Source organism: Apiospora hydei (assembly GCF_038363865.1).
Source record: "Apiospora hydei strain CBS 114990 chromosome Unknown utg000004l_segment0_segment0, whole genome shotgun sequence".
NCBI classification, from domain to species: domain Eukaryota; kingdom Fungi; phylum Ascomycota; class Sordariomycetes; order Amphisphaeriales; family Apiosporaceae; genus Apiospora; species Apiospora hydei.
Window position 1 is genome coordinate 2231549 of NW_027117363.1, and position 10086 is coordinate 2241634.

General features: G+C 51.8%; 3 protein-coding genes across 3 annotated transcripts; 2 read left to right on the top strand and 1 right to left on the bottom strand.

Moving 5' to 3' along the window:
• Window positions 1-906: 906 nt before the first annotated feature.
• PG997_003203 (uncharacterized protein) lies at window positions 907-3048 on the top strand (the record flags this gene model as incomplete). Its single annotated transcript, XM_066807518.1, has 5 exons — window positions 907-1077; window positions 1174-1441; window positions 1491-1501; window positions 1621-1844; window positions 2196-3048. 5 exons carry the CDS (start codon window positions 907-909, stop codon window positions 3046-3048), a joined length of 1527 nt encoding a protein of 508 aa, XP_066671136.1.
• A 1480-nt stretch (window positions 3049-4528) lies between these two features.
• Window positions 4529-4879, bottom strand: PG997_003204 (uncharacterized protein; the record flags this gene model as incomplete). The annotated part of the gene is made up of 2 exons (XM_066807519.1): window positions 4529-4760; window positions 4842-4879. The coding sequence occupies 2 exons, from the start codon at window positions 4877-4879 to the stop codon at window positions 4529-4531; spliced, it is 270 nt and encodes an 89-aa protein (XP_066671137.1).
• Window positions 4880-9210: 4331 nt separating this feature from the next.
• PG997_003205 (superoxide dismutase) lies at window positions 9211-10086 on the top strand (the record flags this gene model as incomplete). Its single annotated transcript, XM_066807520.1, has 3 exons — window positions 9211-9285; window positions 9343-9544; window positions 9602-10086. The coding sequence occupies 3 exons, from the start codon at window positions 9211-9213 to the stop codon at window positions 10084-10086; spliced, it is 762 nt and encodes a 253-aa protein (XP_066671138.1).

Consider the following 10086-nt stretch of genomic DNA (forward strand, 5'->3'; position numbering starts at 1 on the left):
GATTGCTTTTTCTCGCTCAAGGCTGTTCTCGGTTATGTGGATGCCCCTGTTCATGTTGGATCGCCAACAACAATGGCATGATTCTACAAGGCGAGTGCGGCAATGAGTCGATCGCAGTATTGTCGTATCATGAAACAAGTCATGTATAACTTTGGAAAACCTTCACAGCTGTTGGTGGAATTGGATGCAAGAGGCAATGAAGACCATCGTGGGCACATACTAGCCTGGACGAAGAAGCCAGGGAAGTATGAATATGAGTGGAAAGCTAGCTTCTTGGATATAGTTATTGGTCTATCGGCCATAGCAAATATCTCTTGGCTCCTCTCGTTCCCGCCATATAGCATGCTTAAACTGCAGAGACGGTTGACATGGGATCGTGATTGGGCAACAAGAGCTGCATGTGGCTTGGGGACTGGGGTAATCGGGCGTCAACCCCTGCTCTATTCTCTCAATGACTTCCACGCAACGAAAGTGGCTTTCGGACCCTCGTCACCAAGGCCACAAAACCCGGCCAGCCCTGGTCGACAGGCCGCCATGAAAGTTGATTGCTTTTGATTCTGTCAATTCTTGTCCGTCAAGCCAGTGCAATAAAGTGATCAAAGGGAATTTGGAATGGAGAGGGCGCTGATCTTTGCTTGGTTAACTTCACACCATGTTTACTTGGTGTGATGGTTTCCTCTCCGAGGAGACAGACGGGACGCATACGGTCCAATATAAGTCTGGACGCCCCCGAATATGGCCGAGTCCAAGGTGCAAGTTGGTCTTTCTGCTGAATAACGCTCTTTTGGTTTTGTTTGTATTCGCATGTCGATGTTGACTTATGTGACAAACATCGTGTGGTTCTTCGCATTGCAGTACTGAAGGCTGTCGGCTCGACGTTATACCTCGCCATTGTCTCCACCCAAGATGGCGCCTAGGACGTTGGGTTTCGACGTGAACCCGGCTGGGACACGGCTCTTCATCGTCCAGATGGTTGCCTTGGCTCTAGCAAGTCTGGCCTGCTACCTGAGGGTCTATGTTCGGGCCTTTATGGTACGGAAAATGCTGATGGAAGATTGGATGATGCTGACTGCAACAGTAAGTTTTACCTGTTCCTGTCTAAATCACGCGTCTGAGAGGACAAACAACGTGAGGAATCCTGAGATCGGGGACTAATAAGCAGCGCTCCCGCAGCTCATCTACACGCCAACCTCCATCATAATACTCCACAGTATCGTCCTCGGCGGTACTGGGCTTCATACAACGCAGCTTACACAGCAAGGCATCATCACCGCTTTGCGAGCCTGGTATCTCGGCGAAGTCCTATATGTGCCGACTGCCACTCTGATCCGCACGTCCATCGCCTTTTTCTTGCTGCGTATAGCTGTCAAGTCCTGGCATGTCTGGATAACCCGCATCAATATTGTGGTGATCTTGGTCCTCAATATTGGGTATTTCTTCAGTACGTATAAAGAATCTTCCATCATCTGTTTCCTATCGAATCCAAATAGGGCGAGAGCACGTGAGATCACACGCAGTCAGCCTTGGGCAACAAGGGAAGCCAGATACGAGACTATACTATGTTATATGTTAGTTGGTTTGCTAATCAGTTGTATCAACCCAAAAGTAATGGTCATTCAGTGCACGCCCCCTTCGTTCTTCTGGGAAGGGCCCGCCAAGGTCCCTGGCGCCCACGGGTCTTGCATCAACAAAGCCATCGTGCCCATCTCGACCATCTTCCACAGCGTCCTGAGCGCCATCTCCGATTGGACCCTGGCTCTGCTGCCCATCGCGATGCTGTGGGATGTCCAGATCAACCTGCGGACCAAGATCAGTGTTGCCATGCTCTTGGGTACCGGCCTGGTGTAAGCACTTTGGCTGCTTTCTCTTTTCTCCTTTACCATGCTACTGCAGCAAGGGGGTGTAGGCTGGAGGTTGGAGTAGGAGCCCGCGCACCATTGCTGTGTAGCAATCCAGTTTCATGTAGTACACGGCACTTTGCTGACCAAAAGAAACCGACAAATAGTGCTGGTATTGCTCTGATACTAAGGGCAAGTTATGTGAAAAATATCACAATATCTGCCGACTTTCTCCACGATACTGTGTAAGTCAACAACCCATCCATGGAACGGCAACACACGCACACGCATATATATATTTGTATTTATGTATACATACATACTAATTATACCCTGCTAACAAAGTGGATATTGTAGGGATGTGGCGACATGGTCCGTACTAGAGCCAGCCCTCGGTATAGTAGCCGGGTGCATCGCGACGCTGCGCCCGCTCTTCAAGAACTTAGGCTTGAGCGCCCTCAAGCGATCAAGGAAGTACAGTTCCAACAACAACAACAAGAAGCAGAGCCATAGCGGCGGCAGTAGCACGGGTGCCGGCAGCGGTGGTGCGAGCAGGCGGATGACGCGGCCCAGCAACGGCGTCAATTACAACAACCGTAACATGTTGCGGCTGGACGATATGGATGACGACGAGGAGGACCTTGTCGCCGACGATGACCGAAACAGAGGCGAACTGGATCTAGAGCTCGCACCGACTAACAAGACGAAAACGGGAACGACGACGACGACGGTGGCAGCCGGCCCCGAGAGCAGTACTGGCAGTACCACGACTAAAACCTATCGACCCGACAAACGGGGATCCGAGGCTACACTCAACGAGCCACAGCACTCACCTACCTTCCTGAGCAACAGAAGCAACAGCAGTGGGATCTACGACCACATGGACGCCTTTGGCGATTCTCGGGACCAGCACTGGCAGATAGAAAGCCTACGGCCACCGCCTCAGGCTCGGAGGAATCGCGAGCATAACGTGGAACCGAACTCCGCCGCCACTGACGGCGGCATCAACGTCCAGACGACGTTCGACCTTCACTCCCTGTCGTCGTCGTCACTGCCTCGGGATCATCATCACCTGCAACAGCAGCATTCCGTGACGGCGTTCTCTGCCGAGCCCACCGGGTCGAACACGTCCTCGTCGTCCCGGGACCTGCCGCTGCAGGGCACGACGACGTGGTCACTACGCCGCCGCCACCGGTTGCACCGACGGTAACACGACGGTAATGATGATGGAGTGATTCGGTGTTCTGCTGTCTTCTTCCGTATTAGCGAAATGGGGAAAATTGAGACTTGTTTGTTTGTTATTCTTTGTTAGAGCTTGGAGTTTAGGGAGTTGGTTTGCTAGTTGAACTTCTTTCCCTCCCCGAGGCCAGTTTTCTGTTTGCTTTTGTTAAGATACCTCGGTAAAAAATTTGATTGTAGTTTTAGTATATATACCTCTTACTCGCGTGTTTGAATATGGGGAAGCAAACATACATAAGATTTGCCGCGTTTCCAATGAGGCTTACGGAGCGAGTGAGTGTCACGTTCCACCCGTCTGAGGTTTCATGCTTGTCGTCGAACCCGGGCCTAATATTCACCGTTCCTTGCAGAGAAGTTTGTACAATCAGTGGGAGTCATGCCCGGGTACCTGCCGCAGAGGATCCTGCTCAAGCACATACCTACAGGGTGCTCTTTCCAGGACGCACAAGAGTGACAGAGATCTTTGCAGGTTCAGGAGGCGAAAGACTTCTTAGTTGTAGCGGCTGTGTCTATGATGGCGTGGTAGGAAGTCCTGGCTTCCCAGGGCCGTTAAGGGGTTGCTGTCTACAGTACAAGTGACGGGCGATTGATTCCGTGGGATGTTGCGTATCGCGTCTGACTGAACACAAATAGCTTTCATGCAAGGAACACCGAGACTTCGTAAAGTATACGGCACTGCCGAGCTCTTGTATCGAGGCATACCCACCAGCGTTTGGTTTGTCAACAGTTATCAAATGTCTGAGATGCAAATTGATGCTCTCCGTATTGAGTGCAGTGGCTTGACGGTACACCGTACCTGCATATCCACGGATTCCCAGGCTTTGCGAATGAGCAGTTCATGAAAATGTCTCCAAAAAGTCCAAAAGCGTGAACTAGTATCGTACAATCTTAATATTCGATTAGAGACTTCGCCAGAAGCCCCCGTATGCTTGTTACATGTCGCGTCTAGTCAACACCACATTCTGACGTACAGGCGGGTACTCGGATACCCGCGATTCCCCCATCGCAAATCGGCAAGAAAATGCCGCTCTCATAGTTGACCATAATGAATACACGCGCGCGCTCCTGACAGGAATTGGGGATGCTCTGCTCTTCAATCCAAGACTCGATCTTACAGAGATGGCCGCAACCCTCCGCTTTCGATGTCGGCAATCAAGAGGTCGGTCGGCTTGTATTCGTAGCTGGTGACTCGAGTCCGAGCTTCGTCTCCTTTATATTGATGTCGTCGCCATCGTCGTCGCACCCGCCGCGCGCAGGAAAAAACCCCGCAAAAGAACCTGAACGCCCAACCCACGCGATTTAAATCTCTCTCTGTTTCTCTTTCTATGTTGTTTTCTTCTGACATAGCAACAACACCTTTCTTACAACGCGATCGCACCCCTTCGGTTTTCGCGGACATGGAGCATGCCCTGGAGGCCGCAGAATACGAGGAAGCCCTGCAAAGCACGCAATCAGTCAGCAAAGCCGAGCGCCATCAACCGTAACCTCGGCTCATTTCCGTGCGCCTCAGGTATGGGGAGCGATGGACTCACGATATAGACAAAGACGGCGGTGAATACGGTACCGGCTACAGCCGGGCCGTCCGCCGGGTCGTCGGCATGGCCAGTCAGCGAGTGGTGCTTTGAGCGGAAGAGGCCGCCGATGACGGAGAGGATAATGATGGCGAAGGCGGAGATGACGGTGCTGCAACAGAGTCTTGTTAGCCTCTATTTCTGGAGTCGCGTTGCGCAGTGTAGACGGAGATGGAGATGGACCAGAACTCACCAAGACCAGGCTTGCATGGACGACACGACGGGCTTCATTTTGGCGGAATGCTGAGACCGACACGGGGTCCCTGGTACGATCTAGATTTCGAAAACTGACGATGGATGACGACTTAGAGCGTGGAATACGAGGTGTTTTTGGAGATACAGCAGAGATGGGCCGGGGTTCGTGATGCGGATGGGATGCCGTAATTCAAGATTCCGTCGAGTGTTTTAGTTGGTTGAGTTCAATTAGGTTAGAGAGCTTCTCTCGGAGTCTAGATGTCGTCGTTGCCGATCCACTGTTTTCCGGGCCTTGCCTTGGCCTGGCTAGCCTGGAGTTTGGGGGAGAGCGAGGGAGCTTGCGCCGGAAGTTGGTGAGGCTGCTGCTGGTGCTAGTGGTCAAAGCTCAAGCTTTACAGCGGTTGAATGGGTGGTGCAGTCAACAACAGTGTAGGCCAAAATCGAGCAGTGAGACATGATCAAACCCGCTTTCTCATACATCTCAATGTTCACAACGGATTCCGATGGAGTGGCGGAGACTAAACTCAAGCCAACGGCGATATATGTTCAATGTGGTGATATTTCGGAGCATTCCCCTGCCCGCGTTGATATTTTGCAACTGATCACTTGATGTATCCAATCGCCAAATGCACCTTCCACTGTCAGTCTAATTGACATTTCACACCAACGTAGGTACTTACTACCTGCCTATTTACCTATTGTCTGTGATTCCTGTAATCTCTGTGACACACGTTTTTGAGACCCAGGAAGGAGCTTCCGAAGGAACAGATCAACCCGATTTTCGTCGTATTGGGTCGCGATGCGGCCTTCTGCATGCGGGTGAAGGCAGTGTCTGACTCGGAACAAGTGTATCATCGCTTTGTAAGTGACATGTTGTCTGACAGTTGAACGTAGAGATTCGTAAGCAAGACAGGGGATAACTCTCTGCCCAACCTGCCTGGCCATCGGGTAAGTGGCAGTTCTCACCCAGCCCCCTTGCATCAATGATCGAGGCCACTTGGGTATTTGTTTTCTAGCCACCTCAAGCCAGATTGCGAGCTGCACTGCACTAGCATGCTGGCGGGTTCTCATGCGCGGACCAAAAACAACAAGTAAAAGAAAGGACGTGTAGGGAAGACAGGTAGGTTGGACTAGTTGTCAGTCGCATCCAACCACCTCGTATTCTTTATGGGAAATGCATCCATGCATCATCATCTACGTCCAGTCTTTGAGTTGCCTCCAGAAGAAGCCCAATAATATATGATATACCCGCGCCGAGCCGCCACGACCGTGTCAATGCGACTCAAGATCAGGTGGAAAGACGACGCCGTTCTTACTCGCGGCTGCATGAGTAGGTAAGGCAAGGTAAGGTTACTAAGGTAAGGGGGGAGGGAAAGCTCTCGGTATTGGCTCGGGTTTGGGTTTCGAAAGCGAGCATAAACGATAGGGCTGTTCGGTTTGGCTCTCATGGGACATTTCCAATCGAATGCGAACCTTATCTCATTCTCCGCATCATCCCCCTCAGGATAAGTCCCAACCTTACCTTCGACAACAAAATGGTTACATATGCTACTTAGGGTAATAATTAGAGGTTCAGGCGGCAGTAGCACATGAAAAAAGCGCATGATAAGTGGGAAAGTCAAAGAGTCTATCTGATCTTCCGCGAAACACGGTCTAATAATACGCATCATGTAAGTCGGCCTGGATGATGAAGATCAAGGAAGGAAGATCAATTGACAAGAGTATGTGCTATGTAGCCGCCTGGGATGTGGTTCCCAAAACTAGGCTGTGGTACAACCTCCCGCAGCCTGCCTCTCTTCAGTGCTCTCTAACGGTATGAGAAAGAGCTGAGTGTGCCAATACATGGAGGCATTAGAAGAGCGGCAAACTGGCCCACGGGATTGGACAATGAGAGGTGAAGTTGGATCTAGGTAGGGGGCCACCCGCCATCAATGCCACCGCAAGGAGAATGAATATCTGTGTATCCATCCAGAAGTCTATTCTAGATACATATGTGGTCAAGGATAGGGCCCGAGGCTCTGGGATAGAAACAAAACACCCATAAACAGAACACCGGTCGTGAATGATTGGCGAGCAGTGGTGGAAACACGGTGGCTATGAGTGGGCATTCTTCGCTAGCACGCTTGCACGTAGAGGTCCGGCCTTTCAGGTGGCCCAGTGTGGGTTCGATGTTTCTAATTCCAGGTACGGGATTGCTGTTGGCCGCGGGCTGCGGTGGGCTGGCTGGGCTTTATGGCCGCTCTGCAGCGCAGCCCAGCAGCCCAGCAGCTCAGGGCGCCAACCAACGTTCTAAAAGCAACATTGAAGGGACCATGCTTACCTCCAGCTCCCCCACCTTAGCTACCTAGATACCTTAGGTAATTTTAAGGTAGTACTTCAATGTTGTTGTCTTCCAGCTTCCTCCTTGAAACAAGGAGGATGATTGATAGGATCAAAAGAAAAAGCATCGTCTTAGGATGAAGGGCAATATGGAATACGTGGGCACACAATGTGTCAGGTAATGGACTGCTAAGGGGCCTGAGCTCTAGGTAGATCTTGCCGGGATACCGACAGGCTAGCAGCCCACGGCAGCATGGGTGTCTCTGTTGGTGGTCAATTCAAGGCAATCTTGCGTGATCAGCGATCTACCTACCATACATGTACCCTGTTTCTCTGGCTAGGAGCTACCTAGGTATGTAGTCTGGCTAATATTATATGCTTGTGCCGCTCATATAACCGGGCGTTTATCATATTCCATTGCTTACATTTGCCTAACGCCAGGGACCATCAAGGAATGCCGCCTTGTACCGCGGCGGTAGTTGCTGGCGCATTTATCCGAGATTGATAAGATGTAGTCGATCCATGCAACTGTGTGGCCGTCCCCGATTAGATTGATGTCATTTTACTTCATCTACTGCGTACGTCTAGTCTTGCCAATGCTCTTGGGAGAGACTCAGGTCCAAAGTCATCTTGGTTTTCTTTTCCTGTAGGCTGAAGGATACGAAGAGGAGGGGGCTTGCGGGGGGGACAGACAGACACTTCACTAGCCGAGAAATAGAGTACTTGGTAGGTATGCAGCTATCACACGCCTACCATTCTTCCACCACACAAGTACTTCATTAGTACATCCAGTATATGCCAGACGAACCGTGCCGACCGCCTAATCCGGCAGTGCACATACGAAGCCGATCACAACCTGAGCAGCTATCATCCTCGCCTGTTAGCTACAAACGGTTTAGTCGAGGAACAGCGGCAAACAAACTGAAACATTCCATCCGCAAACTAATATAGACCAACAGCAGGAGCGAGTGTACATCGATTGTAATTTTGCACCAGGCAGACAGGCAAGAACTATGTTTGAAGCATCAGGATCCTGAGCATGTGGTGTTATTCATCTATCATCTCTTCGTACCGGTTTGGTCGCACAAGGGAAACAAAAATAAAACGCGAAAGTATATGTAGCGTTAAAAGGGGGGAAAGACAGCTGTCATTGTCTGAAGTTGGTGAAGGGGGGATGCTAAGCTTTTTTTGCTTGGCACCCAAGGTCATCCCAATTTCGAATAAGAGAAGCGAGAAACAGCACTGGCTACATGTACCTTGAATGGATTGATAGGCCAGACAGGCAGCTGTGGGTTTACCCTGAACGGCGGCAAGACTCCAGCCCGTTCTTTGTTTGTTCGTGCTGCGCCATCCCATTCCCCAAGAACGCAGCTGTTTGATGATGCAAGGTTCCATCAGGTTTAATATAGCCATGCACGAGCCGGGGCCTTCTCCGCATCGCTCTAAACTGAGCCAGTCGCGTGGATGTTGGCGCTCTCTTGGTCACTGACCTTGCCCTGCACGGCGTTAGCCCCCAGGCAGAAGGCTTTCTTTCTTTCTCCCGCCGGTTGGTCTGGCGTTGGCTGGTCTCACATCATCGTCTCATTCCCAGGGGGGATGTATCTACGTCGTACCTACCCTCCTAGGGCTGCTAGGGAGGGGCAAAAGGTCGGCGCAGCGACCCAAGTGTTGTGTTGATATAAGGCTCGGTGCTTGCCCACCTTGGATTCCCCTCCTGCGCCTTCTCCCACTCTGTTGCCGCCTTCCCACCGCCACCGTGAGATTGCCTCGTGATTCCTCGCTTCCACGCTTCCATACACCCGGTTTAAACCCCAAGGTCCAACAAAGCAAAACAAAGCAAAGAAAAGCAGCTCCTTTCTCTTAAGCAACAAGCACCCGCGCCTCTGTATTCTGTCCGCACAAGGCATCTTTGTCCCCTTGGTCCCGTATTTCTGCACAATCCAGCACCTACATCTCGGGCTCGTGTTACTGTAGTCGGATACAGCTTCAAGGGTTTTCTGGCCTTTATCTCGAATTCAGCAACCGCTTTTCGATTCACGCTTTCCACCATGCACTCGTTCGGTGTCCTCTCTACCATGGCCCTCGGCCTTGCCTTCGCCAGCGCTGAGGGTATCAAGACCGGCGTAAGTGACTTCACCTTTGCCCCACCGGGCCATGCTGACAGCCTCTTTCGTGTATAGGACCTGGGCAATGCCACAGCAGTCACCAACAACCCAGTCGGTGCCTCGGCCGCCGGAAACCTTCCGGATAAGGCCTTCTTTACCGCCGGCTCCCTCGATGGCAATGTCAAGGGCTCTGTCTCTGTCAAGTCCAGCCCTGACGGTATCGGCGTCGTCTATACTGTCAAGTTCTCCAACCTCCCCAAGGAGGGCGGTCCTTTCCGTATGTCCTCGACATGTTATCCTTTCTTTACATGCTCTGCTTACTAATTCCTTGTAGCCTACCACATCCACGAGAAGAAGGTCCCCGATGATGGAAACTGTACCTCAACCGGCGCGCACCTGGACCCTACCATCCGCGGTGAGACGCCCGTCTGTGACAAGTCGTTCCCTCAGACTTGCCAGGTTGGCGACTTGAGCGGCAAGTATGGCGCCATTACCTCGGATCCCTTCGAGGTGACGTACACGGACATTTTCGGCTCAATGAACAACGGCGCCAATGCCTCCGTTCCGGACCGCAGCTTCGTTATTCACTTCTCGAACAAGACTCGCATCTCGTGTGCCAACTTCCAGGTCGACGCGTCGGGGCCCTCGGGCACGGTTCCTGTTCCGACGAGCTCTGCCACGCCCGGCTCCAACAGCACTCCTACTTCGCCCACTTCAAGCACATCTCCCGTCGTCACAGCTGGAGCCAACGTTCTTCAAGTGGTCGCTTTCGCCCAGCCCGCCTGTTTGGCCCTTTTCGGCCTTTTCTTTGCTCTTTAA